Source organism: Phalaenopsis equestris, unplaced genomic scaffold, assembly GCF_001263595.1.
Source record: "Phalaenopsis equestris unplaced genomic scaffold, ASM126359v1 Scaffold000099, whole genome shotgun sequence".
Classification (NCBI taxonomy): Eukaryota; Viridiplantae; Streptophyta; class Magnoliopsida; order Asparagales; family Orchidaceae; genus Phalaenopsis; species Phalaenopsis equestris.
The window spans coordinates 743,810-769,616 of record NW_018164541.1 but is presented as its reverse complement, the minus strand read 5'-3'; the positions used below and the strand labels follow the sequence as shown (position 1 = coordinate 769,616).

Genomic DNA, 25,807 nt, shown 5'->3' with positions numbered 1-25,807 from the left:
ATATATATATATATATAATAATTTTTACACTCAGCCTGTCGTAGCAGAAGATCCAGCCGACGAGCTCCTTTTCATTTTTCCCCGGCTTAGTTAGCGGTTTGCACCAAAGAGGAGCACTAAAAGAATAGCAAGCAGAAGAGTTGGCAATGTACAAATTTCAATTAAGGTTCCTCAATCACCCTCATTGTCTGCTAGAACTGATGACAATAGGATGAGCAGCCTCCAAAGTACTGTAATCAGTCTCATCATCTTCTTCGTCGGACGAGAGCAGGGACGAACCCATCCATGTCTTAAAACCTTCGTTAACTCGCCTCTGGACATCAGGGGTGACTTCTATCGAGGATTCGAGCATTTCCAAGCCAAGGTTTCGACCACCATAGTTACCCTCGTCAAGGACGGCGGCGGCTTTTCTCTTGAGAAAGAAGGCAGTGCCGCTGTATAATATTACTAGGCCCCAGGCAGATATCTCGTAGCACCAGAAGAGAGGAATGGAGCAGCTACTTCCCAGAGTGAGAAGACTGGAGCCAAGAAATAGGGATAGAAGACCAAATATTGCAGCAAATACAACATTGAGAATAAATAAGCAGCGGACACCACCTGCAACATAAAGACCAAATATATGAAGGATGCATATTACTTGATGTGAAAACACAAAGGGAAATTTACGTGCATATATTTACAGATCTAACCCCTAAAGTTTGATATTTATACTTATAAGATCATGGTGTCATAAACATAAAGGGAAATAAGCCGTGCTCGCCCAGTTCATGCCGTGCTACTGGAACCGAGTGGAGCATCTCGCTGCAGAAGGAATCCAGAGGTGAAACTGGGGATCGCGATGCTTCCTATGAATTCATTCACCCTCATGATTAATCCCAACCCTTCGTAAAACATCCAATGGCTAAGAATCGTGAAATAGGTCGGCTGGGAACAATGACGGGATTAAGGGTAGAAGATTAGGATTAATTAAATTTAACTAAACTTATAACTTCATAATTTTATATCTTCTAATTTGTTCAAAAATTCATTTATAGTGCTACATGGCAAATTGATAGATTCGAAGTGTACAATTTTATAAAAGTGCTTTGGTTGAATTTCAAGGAATGCTAAATTTAGGGTATGTTCTAAAATTATCAAATTGTACCTGTAATTGCTAAAATCTGAGCATTACATTCTATACCTAATCAAGTTCACTAAGTCCTAATCTCTTACCCTTTTTAGTACTTTCAGTTTATCATTCACATTTTTTGTCAAAAATACATGATTTCCAATTCTATGTACCCTTCATTTGATCCTCTATAACTTCTATGCTGATCTCTTGAATCTAACGACACAAAGTTACAGTTTCTCCATATATCAATGCTTTCAAAATTCCTTCTACAATGCCCAATCCATGGTAACCCTTCTCCACCTCAGTCAAATTCCACATTATTCTCCTTCATAAAACTATAAGTTTATAGAAATATAATAATTTTGGATATAAATTATTATTATAACCATAATAAAAATCACTAATCCTATAATTCATATAAGTGTGTGATTTCCAGCATGATCTGAATAAAAAACATTGCTATGATAAGAGGCATCAGATATCACAATCTTTATATTTCAGACCATAATACCTACAATCACATTCATTTTTAAGTACTCGTCACAAGCCTTATATTTCTCATGAAAAGTATTATAATGATAGTTATAAAGAACAACCATCAATCAAAAATATAGAGGAATCGTACACATTCTTTGTTAAATATCACCATCAAGTATATAACATGGAATAATTCTAGTAGGCAACTTAAATTAAAAGAACAACCATAATTGGCATCATTAATAATTCATCGTCGGCGCAAGCCTCCCTATATATAAAGGAAAACAAACTTCAAAATAAAAATGAGATTATCTTTATATTTTTTATATTTAATACAGGAAAAAATAAAGCAATATTTAGCACAAAATAATAAGTACTATAAAGTCATGAAACTAATAATACTTGATTCCTTTTTAAATTGATTTAACTTTGTGATTGGCCTATAAGAAACTCAGCATGTATGAGCTCAAATGCCGGAAGAGTAAATCAAAATAATAGATATTAATCACTTATTCATTTAAATGATATGCTCCTAGAGTTAAATTTAAAGCTGGAAAAAAAATTAGAATGGATTTTCACAATACTTTCTTAATGACTTACAAGCCGGTTGCAAAAGTTTTATGTCAACAGTAGAAGTCATCTACAACAAAGAGATAGGGTTCCTACAAAGAAATTGAGGGGATAAATTTTTTTCTCCTTATCTTCGAGAGAGAAAAGAGGGACACCCTGATAATTAAACCAAGACAAGTGTTGAGGAGAGAGAAGCTCTAGTAGGCCTTAATCTAGACTTTGTAGGAAGGAGTTGTTGAGAAAAATATTCAATTACTTTAAGCTTTATATGTAGGTCCTAAAGCCTCCTATTTATAATAAAATAGAGATGAATTTATGTCTATCCTTAATTTCAACTAAACACATTATTTTAAGAATCCTTATCCTAAACTTCCAATATCCATTAAAAATACAAATAGCCTGCCTTAATACAAATTTAAGCTAACGGATAAGAAACACACTCATCTCAATGCTTAAACATGAAAATAATGATAATCATATTTTAAAAGAAGAGAATATTCCCCAAGATTTCTTCTTAAAAGCCTGTTCACTACTTATAATAAGGGAAGATTTTATAGAGTGAATTTAGGATAGTTTACTTAATTCCATCTAGATAAAACTCCCCCCATCTTAATTTGGTCATCTTTCCAATTTTTGAAACTTAAAATGCAACTATGCAATTTAGCCCCTTTTTTAATTGCAAATTTTCCTTCCAAATTTAGTCTTGCATCTCTTCTTGAGAACCTTTTGGATTACAACACCCTTTTCCATTGCTCTCATAATACAATCAATCTTAGAACAGTGATAACCAAGAAATAAGATACATTTTACAATGTTTATCTTAATTAACAAAAACATTTCTTATCCAAACCATAACGCTTGCATTGCTCATCTACCACAAAATGATCATTCTTGTTAATATAATCCATCCCCACATAATTTATTTTGGCAAAACGTATTTACATAATGCTCAATCTTCTAGCAAGGTTGGCATATTTTGATTTATCATAACTTGGTCAACACTGATTGAGGCAAAAGTCGAAGCACAAACCCAAGCAATGGATTGCACCTATATTAAAGAAATAATAAAGAAAGAGTTTAGCTTTTCTTCCTCCTTTTAAGTAACTGCATAAAAATAACATGCCTTCGTTAAATCCATCAAACTCGCCAAATATCATGTACGGACTTGCGTACATAGCAACTGTTATATGATACCTAGGGTCAAGTCATTACTCATTCATCCTCTTGGTTTGGATAAGAAATATTGTTGTATGATATTTCTTTTGTCTGTTGATTAAAAGATGTCAAGCATGGCCTTTTTAAATATCCTGGAAATATTGATACTAATCTGCATCGATTCATGGCTCCTGTCCAATGCATGAGTTCGTCTCCATAAAAGCCCTAGACATTGCTTTAATCTAACATAAGCCATTATGAAATTGTGCTGGTTGGATCTAGTGCTCTAATGCTAAAATATAATCTAGAATCAGGTATGAATGGCTTATGAAGCTGATGGGAATTATCTAAGTCAGTAGGGTTTCTATGAAGAGTTAAAGGGATTCAGTTGATTCTCCTAATCAATAGAGAGTAGAGAGTGTGGGCAAGCAATTTAATTAATTGTTTTAAGCATTCGAATTATGGATAGCTTTAAAACTAATTTAATTTAATGGATAAGGCACCCTTATCTTAATATTTAAAACAAGAATTGAAGTAAACCATAGCTTTAATTAAAGAAATATTCTCCTAGACCTTTCAATTGGAGCTGATTGCCTACTTAAAATGAGGAGAATTTTCTAAATTAATTTCATGATAGTTTCTTTTATTCACTTAACATAAACCTCTCTTCATCCAAATTTAACCACCTTTTATTATTTTTGACAATAAATTACAATTTCGTCACCCTTTTTCTTGGTTTACAATTCTGTCCTTCAAAAGTTAAACTGCCAAATTTTCTCGACACTCCTAGATCATTTAAGAAGAAATAAAGTGTAATTTCATTTGTTGATCATGCTGAATACAACAATTTTAATTTATTTTATGAGAGGAATATGAGATAAAATGTGAATAGGAAATTTATACTTTATTCCACAACAATATATGATTCAGTGAAACCAAACTAATGATTTAAGGGGATAACATTTCATTCTTTATAAAGCGAATGTAGTAAATTCAACATGAAATATTTTACGTTAAAACATGAGCAAGTAATAGCTATTGGTTATGAAGGGATTATGGTTGTTTTGGGACATAGGATGGATAGTCATGCTAGATGAGGAAAACAATACGGTATTTCATAGAACAGTGTAAACAATAATAAAAGAAAATAAAAATAGTGAGCAATTGCTATAAGAAATGGAAGAATATTTAATTTTACATGCAGGGCTATCATAACACAAAACAATATCCAAATGGAGCGTAAATACTAGTAATATGTGCTATGATGGAAACTCGTGAATAAAATAGATGATAAAAATGAGATCAATAAAACTAAATTTGATTTCACGCTGATATTAGTTTCAGCACCAACAAACTCTAAGGGTAGAACTACCACATTAAAAAAAATACATTATTTTTGACTAAAGGCTTATTTGTTTAGGTGAACATTGAAATCCTTATTAATAGAAATGGCCTATAGTTAAAAATGATGAAATTGAAATTCAATCTATTTGTTTGATTTGGCAAGGTTCGGATGATAAATTTTAAACCACCCTTTTCTTTTCTTTATTTCAATAGATGTCATCCTCCATTATAGTTTTACAATTACACGGTTTTCTTATAATTGAAGTTGCAGTTGGGGGAACACCAAAATTGTGGGGGGTTGCCAGAGATTGGTGGCATCACATTTAAACTAGTACTAAAATTCTGGAGAGATAGAAAAATTGATGGAGGCCACACAAAGCTTCGTAAACATTGCGAGAGCGAGAGCTCTGAAACGTTAAATCAAAAGCCTGGGTAGACCTCATTGAGCCTAACCACAGTCATCAATGGCTTGCCTGATCATATTAAAGCTCAGTGATCTCTTGCGAGTTCATTGTGATTATGTTCTCCTTGTGTGCGAAAAGCAAAATCTTATTTTTGAGTGGTTTATGGTGTTCAAAATTACGAATAGCATCTACTAGGATGATATTTTAAGTTCAAAGGTATGATGACTAATTACAACCATCATTTTATAGGTGCGTTCTGCCCGCCAGCTCACGCTCTTCTAGCTATCTATTTCCCTATATATGTATATGCATATGTGCATGTATGTATTTATATATGTATGTATCTTTGTGTCTGTATTCACACATGTATTGAGTTGACTCAAAATATCTTTTGAGTTGCCATACTGTGTTGACTGCATGGGCTTATATGTCTCATATGATGATTGATACCGGAATTAACCCAAATTGCAATAGAAAAAACAAATATTATTTGTGAAAGCAAAAAGGCGATTACAAACACACACACTTGAAAATAAAAATTACAACAAAAATGACACAAACTCATACTAGGGCTCAATCTATGGGTGGTGGAAGTTGGCTATGTGTCGGGGAAAGGAGGTAGGTGGCTGAAATGGGTTGTGGGTTCTTGGGACAGCAAGAGCGGCTGGAATTGCATTGATAGAGAAGCAGAGGGCGGGGACAGCAAGGGACAGTTGAAGGGAAAGGGCTGTGGACTGCAGAACAGCAAGACAAGTGCTGTCCGGCGTGGGAGCAGCAAGCAAGGACTGCAGGGAAAGCAGGATATGCTGCGGTCCAAACGACAGAAGCCGAAATGATGGTTGAACAGCAGATTTTCTGTTTTCAAGATGCAGGCAGTGAGAATCAGTGACCGGAAGGGACGGAAGCAGGAGGTGGATGGTGGAAGGAGTTGCAGGAAAACAGCCGGAGTATCAGTGACCGGAAGGGACAGAAGCAGGAGGTGGACGGTGGAAGGAGTTGCAGGAAAACAGCCGGAGTGCTGTCCAGTGGTTCCGGCAGCGGAAAGGTGGTGGTAGCAGTGAGCGGAAGAATGCAAAGGATGAAAAGGTCGGAGATAAATAATCCCACGTGAATGAGCTAAAGCCGGAGCACTACCTGCCTTTGGATACAGCCTTAGAAGGGAGAAAGAGGACGCTAACGGCTGTCCTGAACAGAAACACGAAAAAGCTCCCTTAAACTCAACAAAAAGCATATATATAATATATAAAACAAGAGTAAAGAGGAGCGGACCCATGCTCCAAGTAGGAGAAAACTCCATGTTTGAAAGGACTGGTCGATCCCTCCCAAGGCCTGGACCGAACCGGTTTTGCCGAAACTTTTGTTGCACTCGTGACTTTTGTCGCATCTGCGACTTCTGTCACGTTTGGGGCACGAGACGCCCAACGTCAATGATGGTATCCATAATTTGATTAACTAAATCAGTGTGATGTTTGCCTGTTTCATAGGACAAGTTTTGGTGCACTCACAACTTAGAGATAAGCTCATGTGCAAAAAACAAGCCCAAAGATGTACTATGTTGATCAAAGATTTAGGTTCTTAAACCTAAATTGACAGTAAAATTTAACAAAAATTCAGAGGTGATAAAAACAAAAATAAAATGAATTTATTTTAGTTATACTTATTCTAAATACATTTTAGATATCATAAATTTATTTCAGTTTTTAATTTTTTTTTATACTGATTATCTAATTATTTGATTTCTTTTAATTTATTAACTATGTGAAAATTAATTAATCAACTACATCATTTGTAATTGTATGCATAAATTATTCATATTTATAATCTTGACAACTTAATATTTTATCAACTTATCCAACATTTCCTAACAATTTCGATACAGTAGATATTTATTTTTTAATTAGGTTACTTATGAGTTAATTAAGTAATTAAGTTACGTATAATGAATTTAGGCTTGAAGTTAATAAGTTATTCATATGCAATCTAATACGTAAAATCTTATATTTATATATAAATTAATTAATTTTTAGTATAATGACAATTTTCATTCCACTCTCATACCCACTAGCAGAGGCACGCAGAGCCTAGCACAGTGAGGCATTGTCGCAACAGAAATTCAACTGCAAAGATTAATAAACATTGCCATTTCGTGGCGTCTTAGGGAGATTTTTGAAAGAGATGTTAATGTTTTTTATGGTTGATTTCTCCACCGTTCAATGTTTTTTTTGGTTGATTTCTCCACCGTTCATAAACTTATAAATGCCATTTAAAATGAGCAGAAACATATCATGGAATTGTAAATCAAAGATTTCTCAAAGATAATATAAATCAAGAAAACTCAAAGTTCATCCAACAAGTTTTCTTCGGATCTCTCCATTCAGAGATCGACTTCAATCTCAAGAATTCTATTATATTGTTTTATATTGTATGTTATACAGTAGTAAAGATTGTGCTATCCTTTATTTTTACTGCTGCCTTCGTTCACCAGAAACAAATTGGAAGACTTAGAAAGGTTTATCATGTACCTTAGCAAGCCTTGAAAGACTTGAAGAAGCTTTGGCTGGAAAGCTTGGGTTGTGGTTTTAATGACAAAGCAAAAAATGGTATAACAATTTCTCATCTAGCTTGATGAGCAAAGGAAATCCTGAACAAAGGTATGCTTATGCATGGATGTAGATCAATTTGATATCGAATCAAATAAAAAAAAAGTGTCCAAATAACCCTGTGATTATATTTGAAGTTTCCGACCTTGGCTCTGTGCCCCTATTTCTATAAATAGGGATCCAGAGATTGTATCATGACCATTAAACATTAATATCAAATGAATAAATTATTTGTACAACCAATTGAACAGTCTCTTGATCTAACTTGTGTATGCAAAATTTTCATCCACCCATCTCCATCACAACTAAATATTAAAAAACTAGAGGCATTTACTTACATAGCACACAATTATAATGCATTTACATATCTAACACCTAAAGTTTCATATTTACGCACATAGCACACAAATCTTTAATATCACATAGAAAAAACATTATTAACACCTTTTAAAAGTGAAATAGAACTTTTCATGTATAAAGTTTAAAGCACTGAAGTTCTATGTATGTAAATATGAAAGTTTAGGTGAACGAAATGTAAATTCATAAGAATTGTGTGTTAGGTATGTAAATTTCCCAAAAACTGAAGTCATACCTCTTTTTGAGGCACAATAATTATTTTCCACAACCTTGAGGAAAATGTGTCTGGTAGGAGCAGCATAAGCAACAGCCATTCCTGAAACATCATATAACTTAAACAAATAATAAGAGAACTATTGCAGAACAAGCGCAAAGTCTTATCAAAAGAAAATTTTGCATTGCATTTAAGTAATTATAATGGAGAAATTAGATGCATTAACAAGGAAAAAGCAGTCTATGGCCATATAAATCAGAAACTTAACCAGAAAACAAGTCCTGTTGTAAAGTGGACATTGCCAGAATGGTTTTTGTGAAAGCCTCTTCCATTACAAGTCCTGTTGTAAAGTGGACATTGCCAGAATGGTTGCCGCCTAGTCTATACCCTTTTTGAATCTTTTGTGAAAGCCTCTTCCATTAGTTCTCTTCTCACCTTTCAACATTTTAAAAATATAATACCCCATAAGGTAGCAGAAGCTGGGAGAAATCCCTTTAAAGCATATGATGTATCAATCAAATCCATAGTGTGAACACGTGCCTGAACATGCTTGAGAAAAAAAAGGAGTGTTGAAAAGTTGGAGAGCTAGGTTATCAAGATGCAAATATTTTAAAAAATGAAATGAAAATAGAGGCATTTACATATTACCACCCAATTCTTATGTATATACATTTCTAACACCTAAACTTTGAATTTTACATTTAAACCACCCAAAGTGTTTTGCATCACACCAAAAATAACACTATTTTAACTTTTTAAAAGTGAAATGCAGTTTCTCATGCATAGGAAAAGTAGCATATTTGTAAAAATTTAATTTAAGGTGTTAGATATGTATATCCATAAAAATTGAGTGATATGCATGTAAATCTTCCAAAAAAATATTCCAGCACCGCCCACAATAGGAAACAGTAAACATTTTGTGGCGTTTAAAAACAATACCCAAGACACCTTATTTAACAGTAAATTAGTAATTAGTATGTAACTAAAAAAAACACTAACAGTTGTACCTAGAATCACTAGTACTGAAAGGTGATTGCTTATGAAATATGAATTCATGAATTTGGATAAGAATAAATTAGGTCCTACAGCAGAGGTTTGTCTAATGCTCCTAAATCTTCTTAAATTGTGATTTAATAACTATAAGTAATGAAAACTAGGGAATATAGTGCCTATATCACTGTACTCACCAGCAATTTCCGGGACCAGCAAACAAAATGTATTTTATGACATAAATAAATATTTGTAGTAATAAAATTTTTTTATTATCCAAATGCTGGAGAATAAGACAATAACAGAATTACAGAATGAAAGAAGTAAATAAAACAAAGGAACACAACATAGAAATTAGAATATCAAACTGATGCTCTAGGAAGTTCTAGTGGTTTGACTGGAATATTTAAAATCCTTCCCTTCATTGAAAATCCTTCCATCCTATTTCAATGATTGGAATCCACCAAAAATAAGCTTGAAATAACATGCTGAAGAAGACTAATTTATCATCCTTGGTAGTAGTTCAAAAGCAAATGTTGTTTCTTTCTCTCCAGATAATCCAAGGAGCAAAAATTAGAAAAAAAATCCTAGATATCTTTCGCACTTACTTGATCCTACTAGGATGAAAATGAAGAATCAAAAGTTAAAATAGCATTTAAAACTCCAAAGGGAGCAAGGGAAATCACATGCAAAGCAATGCTTGAAAAACGAATGTTTATCATCCTCCAAAAGAGAGTTACAAAAGACCAACTATGAAAAAGACTTTTTGATTGAAATCTTTTCTAGAAAAATAGTTCATCCAAAGAAAGCTCATTTTAAGGGAACAACGGCTTGAATATACATTTATAAGAAGTTATAAGAATTCATTCATGCATAAAAAAATAAAAGAAAGACTGATAGAGTAAAGGACACTGGAAGAGTGCATCCACTTCAGATTTAAGAGGATCTTATTGAAAGAATTTTTAGACCACAATGTTGGTGAGAAGATCAAACCATCAGCATCCCACACATAAAAAGAGATCAATTGATCGAACGCCTGATGATCAAGATTAAAAGAAAATTTAGACCATTAATGATGATAAGTATGTCAAAAAAAATGGCAATTCTGGATTTTTTTTTTTTTTTTTGAAAAAAAAATAATTTTTTTTGTGCGATCAGTTAAAGAAATATAAAGTTGCCCGAAAATGATGGAGTTACGGGTAATGTTTGTTCACTATTTGACAGAATATTTTTAAGACAAAATAATGTCAAATTTAAATTACTTCCTTGTTTTCTTTCTTATAAAATACCTATTTCATACACTAGAAAATAATTGTAAATCTCCCAAAATAGTTCCTCTCCAGTCCTCCCAACATAAACTGCAGCAGCCATGTGGTTACTTTGTAAATGCGAACACCATAGCAAGAAAAATCAACGTATTCCCTAACAGGAAACTCTTGCAATCAAGATGAAAGGATTGTGTCAAATCAAACTTGAACTAAACAAATTCCTACTGATTCCAACAGACTAACACAAATCTAGTTCCATATCATAATTCAGTTTCAGAGCCTTAGCTCCAACCCATGGGAAAAAAAGTAGTGAATTATGAATGGGGTAGGATACTCTTGGCACTTCTATGAAGACTGAGTACTACTACTATGAGGAGAGCTCGCATAGAATTGACGCTCTCCTAAATCTAAAAGAGGAGTCAGTGAAGTAAATAGCTGATTAGATGGTCACAATAGTGGAATATATGGCCATAAGAATGGCTACCTTTAAAGCTCTTATTGCCAAGGTTGCACCGCCAACTATCCAAATCGAAGGAGTCATAAACACCGAAGACAATAACTTAGGAGAATCCATCAATAAAGAGATATGTTGAGAAGAATTAGTAAAAAAGAGAAGAAGATGTTCCCTTCAAGGTAGAAGCAAAGGTAGATTTGCCTTTTATGATCGCGCTGTAATGGAATAATTAACATTAAGGTAAAAGTTAATTTGTTTGAAGTTACTGAAACAAATTTCATGGTTGAAGATTAAATAGATACAAAGAAAATTGCATTTGCTCATGTAAAATTGCCCTCACATGATTTAGTATGGTAAAAGTAAAAAATTTTAAAACTATGTTCAATTTACTTTAACATGATTAGAGCTTAAAAGGTTGTTAGAAGCTTAATTCTATCTCATTGGACATAGAGAAGAAAAGCAGTTTAGTGACAAATTTTGGAACAGGATAGCAAAAAGAATGTATAAAAATAAAGCATAATTTATAAGGTAATCAATTGCTATAGAATATTCTCTATATGTTGTAAGGCTTTATGAAAGCCTTCTCCCAAAAAGGAAGTTCTTTTAAAATTCTGACATCTATGAAGCTAGCACAAAAGATAAAACAATCAAAATATTAAAAACAAGAGGATATTTCCATTTTTCAAAAAAACCTAGCTTACAATTGTCAAGAAGGATACGACTGAAATTTCAATTATAAATGGGCAAAACAGCAGACCATTGTATCATAACTACATAAAAACCCAATCAGAAGTTTGAATACACTTATAATTCATAACTAAAAAGAGGCCAAGATGAGAGGATAAGAAGAAAATTACCTAGAATACATCAAAACTAGTTCAGATAGATGGAGAAGCAAAGGCAAATCAAACATTATCTTTAATGTTACATGTGCATACCTATGATGGCCTAAGGAAAAATTGTTCCACCATAACATAAAATCTACCATCGACGTTGTCATTTTGAATCTAAATAGTGAAATGAACTTTCTCTTCAGCTTTATCAGGGATATCGATGTCAATCACTACTCAAAATTCAAATACTGACCCTCTGAGTTAGGTTCAAAAGAGTAATGTTTGTCAGCATTCAACAATGTACCCTCAAATTAGCTTTCTCTAGAATTTTTAAACAAGGATAGTATGTGAATTTGTACCATTAGATTTATAACTTGTAAACCTAGGTAGTCCATAGATAGAGATGTCGTCTTCTATAGAAAACAACAGAATTTATGCTTCTAAGAGAAGGGAAGAAAATAAGGAGTCGATAGGCCTATCATTCCACCTTCACAAGAGAAAAGGAAGACCGAAAAACTAGAAGGTTTTGAGAAAGGGTCAAGAGCACAGAAAGAGTCATCCCACTTGTCGACCGACAGCTTGTCCACGAGGATGACTGCTGCAGTAAAATCAAAATCTCAAGGCCACAAGGTAAAAAATAAAAAACAAGGCCAAGAGGCAAAAAAAAGATAAATAACTCTCATTTGAAGAAGTAAATAAGCTAAAATGGAAGGCTTTAATCAAGATATAATTGAAAGAATTATTTGAATTATTAAAATCACAGTGTTTGACAAAAAAATTAAGTCATCAGAAGTTTACAAGTAAAGATAGAACATTGATTTAATTACTGAGGACCAAAATTAGGAGGAAACAAAATTGATCCGATGGATGGCAATAAGGATAGCTGGATGATTTTCGAACGTAGTTTTGAGTAAGTTTGTTATCTTTTAATTCAAATCTGAATTTTCTTCCTTTGTAAAGTTAGTTAGTAAGATAAGGATTATTCCAAATTTGTAGAGCTAGAAATAAAGTTCTTCTTTACTTGATGGAATTAGTTAAAAAAAAAGAAAATATTGAACTCAAACGAAATCAAGTTATTATTTGCAATGATAATTCAAGCAATCCCAAAATATTTCCTCTTCGCTTCCTGTTTAGGCACTATAAAACTACAAGCATAGATGCAAATTGAGGGTACTATAGGAATTTTTGGTTAATGAAACATACAAATAGAAGGCAAAAATGAGAGAGGAGTTCCTTGCAGCATGAAAACTTTATTGATTCGCTTAATGGGGAATCTGATTAACATGTTAAAAAAATTGCATCTGATCATCTTATCCTACAAAAATTCTTGCAGATTCCAAAGAGCTTCGTGCATTCAATTTTAGACGGAATTCAAAGATTCAAAACTTTAATTTCAATTTAGTCGGTCTCATTTCAAGTAAGAAACGGAACATCAATACAAAAAAAAGAGTTGTTCAATCAGACTTTCTAATGAAAATTAAAAACTATTAAATAGTATTATGCAGCAGATATGAAGCTAAAGATAAGCTAAAAATACATTATGAATTCAAAATTTTTTCAAAAAATTAACTTTTCACCATTATTATGAATGTTCCAATTAATCCGAAAAGTAAAGTGAAGCACTGTAACTTGACAATTTGTGGTCAACAAATGTAATTAAGGGAAGAAACATTTCTCAAATCTGATTAAATAAAAAAATATCCATAGTTCAGAGATCTATAATGCCAAGCCATATATTTTCTTTTTTTGCAAATATTTTTCTAATTGATCAAGAAACATCTATCTTCTCCGCTATCTTTCCACAAACAACTTCTTTGGTGCAACGGATTTCATTAATGACCCAATTAAACACCCAAAATTAGAGACCTAAAAAAAACTGATGTCAAATATATCTGAATTTGATGCCAAATATATCTGAATTTATCAAAACTAACTTCCCATCTATACAAAAAAAAAAGCCTTTTCATAAAATGTTGTCAATAAAAGGATATCAAATTTATTTTTGCACTATACTTAAAAGCCAAGAGGTGAATATTTGGAAAAAAAAAATCTTTAAAGAGAACAACACAAAGCCTTAGTTATAGAAAGGCCTATATCGTAACAACCACCAAAACAAATCAGAGAAAAATGATAGGAGTTAATTTTATGACAGAAAACTTTTTCAAAGAGATGTTTTTGAAAGAAAATCACGACAGCAGAATTTACAGCCAAATGCTATGTATCATCTCCAAATAGAATGTTATTATAACCATGTTGCAATTGCCGCAATTGTTACTCTCAAACCAATTTTCAACGACAATAAGACTAAGCATTCTATGAAAGAAATCTCTGATGATGATGCAAAAGAAGAGGAGAGAAAGGATCCTCTTGCATTAAATTTTAAAAAAAAATGTTCATTTGGTTTTCCATTATAAATGCTTCAAACTTCGCACACTTGTGTTGGGGGCCTAAGGAGGTTCTTCCCTTAAGAGTATTAAAAATGACATCTAAATTGACTTTAAATATGATTGAATGCTTCATTTTCTTGAAAGAAGAGTCAAAGATCTTAAGATTAAACAACCAAACAAAATAGATAAAGTTTAAAACTATATTTAAGTGAACATTCTGAAAATCCCACTAAGAAGGCTAATAAGTTAAAAAGATTATCACAAAACCTATTTTCAACATAACACAAACAATAATAATAACTCAAATTAGCAATAGGCATTACTCAACAAAATTTCTTCCAATATTTTCATCAAATTTAAATGAAAAGTGACTAAAATTTCCTGAAAAACTTTAATCTAAAAACCATCTAAGCTAAAATATTTGTTAGAACCCAAAAAAAAAAATCTTTGGTCTCGTCCAAAAATAGAAGAATCCATTTTATAAAAAAACAAGGGAAAGATCATCAAAAGAATAAAGCTTACAAACATAGATGAAGTGCTAGATAGGAGATTCTTTTGTATAATTATTTTTTAGTGGTTAAAGGCAACAAACAACTTTTTTTAATTGATAATGGAATCACCATCAACCCGATTTTTTGTTTGATGAAATTCATTTTTCTACTGCCATTAAAAACTTTACGTTGAAAAGAAACATTTTTACCCCCTTTAAGAAAGCTTTTGAGTTGAGATCTTTTGAGCTAATATTTCATTTCTAGAGTTAATTATAGCCATTTTCTTCTATTTTCATAATCTTCAAGTTCATTAGAGGAAAATAAACATATTTTGGCCATGATTTCAATTTTATTAAGCTTATCAATAGTTCTTTTTCAATGTTTTTTTTTAAGATTTAAGCTGCCTTAAGGTAAGCTTGAGCTTCAAGACAACAATCTTCAACTCACAGCCTTGATTAGAAAAACTATTCCTCCATTAAAAACTCTTTAAAGCCATCTAAATTAAACCAAATATTTTCAAATCTAAAAAACCATATTTGGAAATAAGAGTGGGACAAGAGTTAAAAAAAATAGGGAAAATATGAGAGCGGGGTTTGTTGATAAATTTTTGTCTGCCTTCAGAAAATAAAGCATCGCATAAGAGAAAGAAGGAAGGATCAAATTTAGTAAAAATATTCTCCCTTACCATTGTTTGCCCACGTGTTGGATCTCTCTAACATAGGCGGATCAATAAGAACGGAATGTTGATAAAATAAACGAAAAAATATGATGGCTGCTTAGAGTTGCTAAAAGGTATTCATTCAATAACAAATTATAATTGAAATCATCAAACGTCATCGATTTAGGTGGCCATCAAGAACGAGGTTATAGAGTTCATTCCAAAAATGGACATAATAATATACTTTTTCGATGGTGGAATATGCAACATTGAGAACAAATTTAAAATTTTCAATTTCTTGAGAAGATGCATAGTAATTGAAAAGGTCTCAATCAAGTATAGAACATTAAAAGAACAAGAATTCCATCCTCATAGAATACTACTAGAGCTGAATAATTAATATTGTAGCCACCGATAACTCTTAGATTAATAAGAATTATTGTAAACAAATAACATTAATAATTTTTCTAGATAACCTTCTTTAAGTAATATCCTCTTGATATTAGAACGTAAACCACAAAAATCCAAGTATTAACTTTTAAGATAAAAGCACATAAAATCTAGCAATAGGCAACAAGTTTAAGCTTTCAAGTAAAAGCACGAGTTAAAGATTAGAGAATCTAGTCCAGAAAAGGAGAAAAAAGTTCTTTGCTAAAATCAAATAACAAATCAAAAGTTTTAAGTACCATAAGCTTCCTCGTACACGTACAGTGGATAATTATTTTCCTTCTAGCATAATTTTTCTTTTTTTTTTATGATTAGCATTCCATGAATTACAGGTGAGAGGGAAAAGAAACTCTGAGGAGAGAAAGTATAAACAAATCTTTAATGAAATTGCAAAAATTTGTTTATCCATTAATATTTTGTTCCTAAGAATAGCAACTTTACTATAGTCAAATTTCCAAGGTGCCATGAAAAAAGAAGCAAAGAACAAAGATTTGGCAATGTAGATAGTTCTATTACATCAAAGTTTCAATGCTAAAGGATTGTAGGAACACTCACTAGAGATTATAGAATTAAAAGCCTTGCTAGAAGCAAGATTTTCAATTCGCGAAGGGACCATAAGACGTATAAGGTACATCAATTGGAACACAATCAACCGCGTAGTTAGAAAGAGACAAGCCTGGAGCACTTGGCCGGTACATAGTGGTTGAGAGATTAGTTTTCCAACATGAGGTTGTGGATTTAAATCACACATAATACACTTTTGGCTCACCTTTACCCGAAAAGAAAGGGGAAAAAAAGTGATGGCCAAGAAACCAAATAGAAAATGCTCGGCTGCTCCCTTGAATACAAGAGTTTTTAGAAGAATCTTCCAACAAACAAAAATTTTCAACTGAAAGATCCAAAACAGGAAAAGGAATGCGGACCAATTTCCAGAAAAGCTACATCTAAATCTCTATTCGAAGTGTTATTCTTACATCTACATCTAAATCTCTATTTGAAGTGTTATTCTTACATCTGGTTTATGAAATTAAAAGTGAGAAATTTCAAACATAGGAGTAATGATCTTGCTAATATCCTCTATTATTGTTGATTCGTATACAATCATTGTTGCTGTTTACATCACACCAGTCGAAATTAAATTAAGCAAAAGAAATGGTGAGCATATTACATAACCACGAGGAGCTTCGTAAATTCATTCATGCATAATCAGCACAGATACAACAAAAATAGAAACGAAAACTCACCCGCCAACAAGTAGATGAAGGACGCCAAGAAGACGAGTCCTGAGGGGATGAAGATAACCATCCAATAGAACTCGGCTGCCTCTTTATCAGTCAGAAAGAAGGCGCCGTGGGAAGGATAAAGATCGGAGACTTCCTCCTCGCTCATCCGGAGTGCCTGGATTCTACGGTCGCGGCAAAACGGCCGGCGGGCAGGATCACCGGGGAAAACGATACTCAAGCTAACGGCACGACGACGGCGACTACTATGAAAGCCGCTAGGGCCGACACTAATGGCCGCTGCAGGCGACCCCATGCCTTTTCCTCCTCCCGGAGATTCTCATACTCGTGCTTCGCCATGAACGCTTGACGAAGAGCATCGCCGATGATTGCCATCAAGAGAAGATACCGGTTGGGCTTCGAGGTGTGATTGAACTGGGAGGACTGTTCGAGCCCTAATTTTCGAGTGGTGGAACTGATTTAGGAAGGGATTTTAGAGTTCATTGGATGACGAAAATGGCAAAATTTGGGTTTCAGACAGACGACGCGGAATTGCTCCGGCGTTCAAGAAGCGTAGCGATGAAAGCTGAAAGATCGGCGGAGATTTTGATCGATTTGATGATTCCAGCACTCAACGAAAAGCCGAAATGATAATCTTGGCTTACAGAGGCTATAAGCACAATATTAATTTGTAAAGATAATAAACAGTTGTTCAAGATGAAGAGATGAACCATTCCAGCAGACTAGTCATCACAAACCCTAGATCCTATGTGAGGTCGATTAGACGAGTTCGACATGCTGACGAATGAATTGGGTTGCATTGCTTGTGTGCTCATTTGTTGCATTTCACATGTTGCATATTGATCTTGTTATCATGTTGGTTCGATTGTCATCGCTACTCTATCAACCAATCAGTTTTGGTTTGATTGTCATCCCAGCTCAATCGCCCAATCACTTTGGTTAAATAATCCCGACTTGATCAATCAATCATTATTGGTTTAATCTCCATCCCATCTCGATTAAAGAATTACTTTTGGTTCAATCATCATCTCGATTTGATTGATCAATTCCTATTGATTTGATCTTCATTCTGGCTTGATCGACTTATCATTATTGGTTTGCTTGCCATCCTAGCTTGATCGACCAATCTCTTTCAGTTTGATCATCATCCAAAATCATCCCTCTTGGTTTGATCGTCATCCTGACTCAATCAACCACTCACTTTTGGTTCAATCGTCATCTCGTCTCCATTGACCATTCATTATTGGTTTGATCACCATCTCGGCTTAATCAATTGATCACTATGGTGTGATTGGCTATCGTGGATCAATCGACCGATCATTGATCAGCCATCCCAGTCTAATCCTGTGATTATTTGGGTCTGATCGGCTGCTTTGATCTAATCGTGTGATTACTTATGTTTGATCAGCTGTCACGACCTGATTGTCCCATCACTTTGGTGTGAGTGGTCATTCCGACTTGATCGATCGATCACTTTGGTCTGGTTGGACATTTTTGGCCAACTTTGTTTAATTGGTGCACGCTTGTATGCATTTTTGTATTATGTTGTCTTTTGTATTTGTCTTATATGCTAGCTAGCATTTGACATGTTTGGATGTCTCATTGAGCACCCCTACTTGTGTTATCTCTTTGAGCATCTGCACCTGTTAATATCTCTTTAACATACGTCATTGTATGAACTGGGATAGATTCCTGCACACTTCATGAGGAGGTGGCTCACGTATAAGGCCACCTGTTGCAAAATTATCTTTCACGAGAGTCATGCTACCTCAGTCCATATGACATCTTCTAGGAATGTCATGGTTATTTCATGTTGTGCTTAGTACCAGCCATGCTCTTTAGCCACTGAACTCATGTGAGGCACATAGTGTGTCCTGAGTATTGTGTATCAATCCAACAAGAAAAGTGTAATAATTCTTTCCACAAGAAAATCTCTAGTTTACTAATTTAGTTAGTCTAGCCTAGCATGATCTTAAAGAAAGTTTTAAATCATAAGGTTCTAGCAAAATATAGCAAGGAGAAGAAAACAAAAAGCAAAAACGATGGAAAGACTTATGTGAGTTCCTTCAAAATTTCTGAGGTTCGTGCCTCTATGATTCGGGGATCGTTGCGATCATGATTTTCTTATATGTTTTTCTACGTGATTATTGTAAATTGGTCATACAATAGTCCTTATGTCCATGTCTATATAAAAAGAAGTCTATAATCCTTGAATTTGACGCTTTTTCAATTCCCATGACATTTTGCGTGACTTTTTTGATCCATTTGAATGTTTGTAGAATTCCACAGGAATATGTTTATGTTTTCTCGGTTCTTTTTAAGACTTAGAGTCACTAGCTTATTTATATATATGTTGTTGTATAATTTCCCTATTTGAATAAATCTCTCTCTTGAATCATATCAATGATTCGAATAGGAGAGGATTCGATAAGAATGATATACGACAACAAATAGGCAAACAAATAAAAAAAATGGCAGAAGGCTTATATGTGAGTAATCTTCGTGTGATGGGTTAAGAGTATACGTCCAAATAAGATTGGATCGAAGTACCTTGAAACACAACATCCACGAAGAGAATCTCCACATAAGCCACCCGTAACTAGAGAGCCAAAAAAAATATTTTTGTTCTGAGTTTCTCAGAGTAACGTATCCCTCTGGTTGATTTCATCCTGAGGAATACTCAAAAATACTCTTAATAAAAGGAGTTTCGCTTATATTATAATGAAGCTGGAGAATAGTCCATCAAAGGATGGTTATTTCGTATGGAAATGCCCTGATACTTTCAAAGTTCTCGCCAAGCCACTGAGCAGAAGTGAGTCTCTCACATTTTAGATGGGTAGCGGCTTGTCACCACACGAAGCCTACAAAATAACAAAAATCATCTTATCCGGGATACATATACATCAGAGCTCACTGAGCCATAAGGGCAGAGGGTGTATCACCATATCATAAACGGGCTACGGTTCATCAATAATTGAACCGTCAAGAAGATATCAACGAAGTCAAATGATCAACAGTGCTCAAAAGGGCTCAACAACAGGAAGGATAGAGTAATCTTAAAAGGTAGAGATGGTCGGGTCAGGATACCTTGAACCCGTCATCCCAAGCTACTATGACACCCTAAGTCTATTTGGTCTTGAAGGTAGTCGACCCAACATGTCTAGAGATCCTCGATTAGCAATCTGTGAATTGCATCGTCTACGAGGACCTCGGTAACTCGAAGATCATAAGAAGGAAGCTCTAGTCCTATGAACTTCAAGATGGAGCTCAACAGGTGGAACTCACGCTCCCCATATAAATGAGAGAGTTGCCTCAGGAAAAAAAAAGAATAGGTCCAGCTACAAAGCTGAAAACATTCTCCGTAAAGGAGTTACACTCCGTCTGGGTTAGAGCATCCTCTAAAACCCTAAGCGCACTAGACAATCACTTAAGTAGAAATCTATGCTTGGTCATTCGGGTAAAAGAAGCTCGAGGGCTTCTCCATAGAATATGTAAACATGATGTAGTTATCTACCACAATCATAAGCATGAAGGTCATATTATATGACTTGGCATATATCTATGCATGCAACCTATTTAGAATATAGCATGAAGGCCATTCATAAAAGTAAAAGTGCAAATTTTAAAGTCATGGATATTTTAATCTTAAAATCCTCATTATCTTGAATATTTTATTTTTTTAGAAAATTTAAAAGCTTGGATCCTACATAGCCTATATTGCATTTGTGATTCCTAGACAAACCGCAAACAGAAATAAAGAAATTCATTTCAAGCTTTCAAGCATGTAATAAGGTGGGAAAACAAGCAAATCAAAATAATAAGTGGTCGGTGTCATTGGGTGGGCAACATATCTCATAAAATAAAAATCAGATCGGACTCTACATATACATGCTCGGTCCTAATTTTATACATCAATATCAAATGAGGAATTAAGATATGGGTCATGAGCATCTACTCTTGGTCCCCCGCCACGTGGCTCCAGCGTCAAAATGACTCAAAACCCATGCTCATATCTTATTTCCGCTACAAGTCTCTCCTAAGGACTCTAAAAGTTACATAGGAAAATAAGGGCTTTGGTCCCCTACAAGTCTCTCCTAAGGACTCTAAAAGTTACATAAGAAAATAAGGGCTTTGGGAAAGGAGGTCGGTGACCTGGTTTTCCTCTCGTTGGACATGCTCAATTATAAAACTAGCAAATCGACCCATCTCTATCTTCACATTCCCTAAGTAATTTTTCATAGTCTCATCCTTGATGTCAAATTCTTCGTTGATTTGGTTTACTATCAATTGTGAAGTAGCCTTTACTATTATGTGGAGAACTCCCATCTTCAAGACGAGGCGAAGTCCTACAATCAAAGCTTCATATTTCACTTCGTCATTAGTCAATGAAAATTTTACCTCAATTGAATGATAGAAATTTTCCCCAATGGGGCTATACAAGAAAACTCTAAGTCCAACACCTAATTCGTTGGAGTCTCCATCAATGAGCAGGGTTCAAACTGATTCTTTGATTGCTAGAACTTTGTTTGTGCCCCTCGATTCAGAGATGTTTCTAAGAAAGTGCAACAACATGCACCTTAATTATCATCTGGGGGGTGTAGGAGATGTTAAATTCACTGAGTTTCACAACCCGCTTGAGTAATCAACAAGGGTGGTCCAATCTAGTGAGTAAAGACTTTAATGGGTGGTCGGTGACGCCCTGTATGAGGTGTAACTGAAAATATGGTCGGATCCTTCATACATAAATGACCAAGGCAAAGGTTAGTTTCTTTATTATTGGATATCGATGTTCAGCGCCTTTGAGGAGCTGGCTAGTGTAGCACACCGGGTGTTGTTTTTTTATTTCTTCTCTGAACAAGACCAAACTGATAGCTTTAAAGTTGACTCTAATATAAAGGAAAAGTTTTTTCTTTGGCTTTGGGCTCTGCAGAAGAGGAGAGGATGTGAGAAATTACTTGAGTTTCTTAAAGGCCTTCTAGCCCTCGTGTGTGCACTCGAAGCATTTGATTTTTCTAAGAACTTTAAAGAACTAGGCACACTTATTACTTGAATTCATGTTTCTATGGGGGACATGTCAAGGAGCGACTGGATCTTTTATGGGTTAGTATTTATGCCAACAGGGGATAGCAAGTATCCCAGAAATTTACCTGTCATGGCCCTAAATATACATTTCAGTTAGTTTAATTTCAAGCTAGAATCTTTAAAGTTTCTTTTATATATTCAATGTGTTTCTTGGCCGACCGACTTTCAACCAACACATTATTGACATACACCTCAATGTTTCTTCCTTTTTTATTAATAAAAAGTACACACATGCAGCGTTGATAAGTTGCCCCCCTCGTCCATTCTTGAGCTTGAAGAGCATTACATTGTAACATTAAACTCCCTAACAAGTGATTAAAGCAGTTTTTTGTGCGTTAACGGGATGAATTTTGATATGGTGATACTGGAGAACGCGTAGAGGAAACTAACGACCCAGTGGCTGACTGTTGAATTTACCAAAGTATCGATTCTTGGTAGAGGGTAGGCGTCCTTCAGGAAGGCAGATTTCAGGTTGGTGAAGTCTACACACATCATTTATTTTTTGTTTACCTTCTACAGCATCACTGCATTAGAGACCTAGGTAGGGTACTGTACTTCCAAATGTACCATGTCTCTTCTAAATTTCATACTTCCTCTCAAATATGCCCCACCAACATCATGGTTAAGCATCTAATCTTATGCTTCATGGGTTGAGCCGATGGATCGACATTCAGTCTGTGGCAAACACCGTCGATCGACACGTCTGACATTTCAGCAGCAGTCCATGTGAAAACATCATGATATTATTGGAGGAATTGAACTAGCAACTCCCTATGCCCTGCATCAAAAGCTTCACTTATCAGAAAAAATCTACCTAGCTCTCCTTTGATAGACAAAACTTCTGAGGTGGTTTCGTTTGTCTTGATTCCACCTTCTCTTGCTTTATAGATGCCCAGAGGGTCATGTTCCACATTGTTTACGGACCGTTATAATTTTTCATTTCCAAGATATCTGATAGTAACATGATAAGTGGAGACCATCGCCCTAAAATCGTTCCGGATCCGTCGACTAAATATAGTGTCTTAAGTTAGGGGGAATCCACCACGAGGAATTCCTTTGTTAGTGTAAACTGCGTGTAAACCGCCCCCCCCCCCCCCCCCCCCCAACTTACTTGCCCTGACACTTCCTTCCTTTCGTTCGAGAATTCATACAGCAGTTTGGTCGGCATAGTCATACGTTCGACAGTGAGGCTTAGCTTGCCAAATACTTCCTAGAATAGTACATTCATAGAGCTTTTTGTAACAATGAGGATGCTTCTTATTGATAATTATTTGTTATTGTCATTATTATAATAGCACCGTTATATGGATTTCGTTTGGGGGGGGAGATCCTCATCAGTAAAGTAAATAGGCGGTGGCCTTTGTGTTTTGGAGCAAAGACTGCAGCGCAGAGCTCCCTCGTCTATTGACTCTTCTGACTTACCCTCCTGGGTGGTTGACTTCCTCCAAAGATTTCAGGCACATATCTTGTAATGTAAATGGTGTTGGTGTAGACAGGTTCATCGGGTGTTTCTCCTGCAATAGCTTTGCATTGCCTTTGGGTAATTGCTCCAAAAGCAAAAAATTATTTTAGCTTCCCCTCTTTTATCAGTTCCTCAATGAAACTTTAAAGATGTATGCATTCCTCCATGTTGTGCCTGTGGTTCTAGTGACACTTGCAATATTTCTTGCTTTCTCTAAGGATAACTCTAGTTCTCATTGGTGGTGTCGTCCTGAAAATTTCCTTATCCTAAATAGTGTCCACTATTTCTACCATGGGCACTCTCAATGAAGTTTTGCGGATGGGTCTGTGGTTGTGTCGGGGTACTCATGATGATATGACAAACAATGGTTCTTGGCCTTAATTTTCCGCTTCTAATCCTCATGATGATGGGTAGGGTTGCTAAAATGTTGACTCTCATAGCGTGGACAGACAGTCGGTTGTGTACTTTGTCCGGGTTGATTTATGTTGTCATGTGGCGGTCGTTTCTGGTGTCTTTATTCGGCGGGTTTTGGGGTGTTCTCATATGCATTGATATACTTGTTGGTCATCTCTAATAGCTCGGTGAAGCTCTGTGGCTCTACGAGTTTGAGGTCTAAACAGAATCTCTCTGACCTTACTCCTTGTGTCAGTGCATCTTGGGCCATGTCCGGTTTCGGATCCTTGACATCTCGTGTTTTGCTCTAGAAACATGTGATAAACGACCGCAAGCTCTCATTGGCTCCCCTACTTCAATTTTCATAGGGATTGAGTGTTATTCTTAAGCCTCAGAGCACTGGCAAACTGGCAAACTGCGATAGAAAAAGTATCATGAACTCTGAAAAACATGTGATTACCCCCCATGAGCAACATGTCGAAACAACCTTAATGCGGTGGATAAACTTTATGAAGAATAACTTACATTTGAGGGCATCATAATTTTTCAATAGGCATATGGACAATTTGAATGAAGCGAGGTGGTTGTTAGGATCAGACTGTTCTTTATATGATTATAAGACAGACATCTTGAACTTCTCCCATGGTCCAGCTCCTGAAACTTGTAGGGAGAAAGCATTCTTCGGTTGCTTCTATACCTCAGTCCACACGGGTTGGTTTCTCTCCTCCATAGGCTATCTTGATACAACCTATTATCAGGCTTCTCTTATAGGTGGATCACTCTTTCTTCATTGTTTGCTGGTGGTTCTCCTTGGGGGGTTTATATGTGACTTATTAAGCTGGTCCTCTTCCTGAGATTGGGACTGTTCCTGAGGCAGCCAAGGCTCTGAGCACCTCTGAGAATTGCCTTCAAATCTGATTGGTGGTCCGAGTTCTCAAATCTTGCAGATATTGTTGGACGAATTCTTCCATGAACTCCCTAGTGCATGTTGCTTCCACCACGTTCCTCTGCCTGGATTCTCCCTGTTATTATCGTTGGACTCCTCTTCTTATTGAGCGCATGTTTCCACGGTCACGACTCCTTAAAAAATGTTGAATCTGATACTGTCCGAGAAGCATGCCCAAGGTGTAAAGCATTAGAGAGAGAGAGAGAGTACATGAAATGCATACCATTTATTCATGAAATTGACCCCCTATTTAATTGAATCGGTTCAGGTTTTACAAAATTAAATGTTTGTCCTCTATCATTTGTCTTTTAGAGAGACCTTTTGGTAATTACAAAAATATCCACTTGAAATAAGATCGGAGGACATATTTGATTGACAAGAAGCTCTTCGGTCGTTTGTTATGCATTGAGTCTGCCGACAATTGGTTCAGAAAGGGATGTTTCTTGACGATCGTCCTGAGGGCCTATCGTCACCCTTCAAGAACTTCCCTGGTGTATTCCTTCGATTGCTAGAACTAAAACCTCATTCGCCAGTATCCAAGTCAAACAATAGTCAAAAGCCTCGTTCGATCGTTTGTATCTTCCATCAAGGTTGTTCATCTGTCTCAAAATCCATGCCGATATATTTTTCATACACATATATATTATTACATGGATTTATTTCATTTTGATCTTTTATGGGCTTATATGGGATGAGGTGTAATGAATGGACAAGAAAATTTAAAAAAGGGAATATTTACATATGTCCCACCCAATTTCTATGTATTTACATATGTAACGCCTAGTTTTACATTTTTTATTTATATAACTCAGTATTTCATAATATCACATCGAAAGTATCACTATTTAACTTTTAAAGGTTAAATATATGATTTGATGCATATATAAGAAAGATATATATATATATATATATATATATATATA

General features: G+C 35.0%; 1 protein-coding gene across 1 annotated transcript; it reads right to left on the bottom strand.

Annotated features, from left to right (window-relative positions):
* Positions 1–33: 33 nt before the first annotated feature.
* On the bottom strand, positions 34–17,663 carry LOC110020543. Its single transcript, XM_020718682.1, is given in 4 exon segments — positions 34–597; positions 8,254–8,334; positions 17,005–17,229; positions 17,232–17,663. Coding segments are annotated over 4 exon segments (867 nt in total). The 5' UTR covers positions 17,377–17,663; the 3' UTR covers positions 34–181.
* Positions 17,664–25,807: the final 8,144 nt, after the last annotated feature.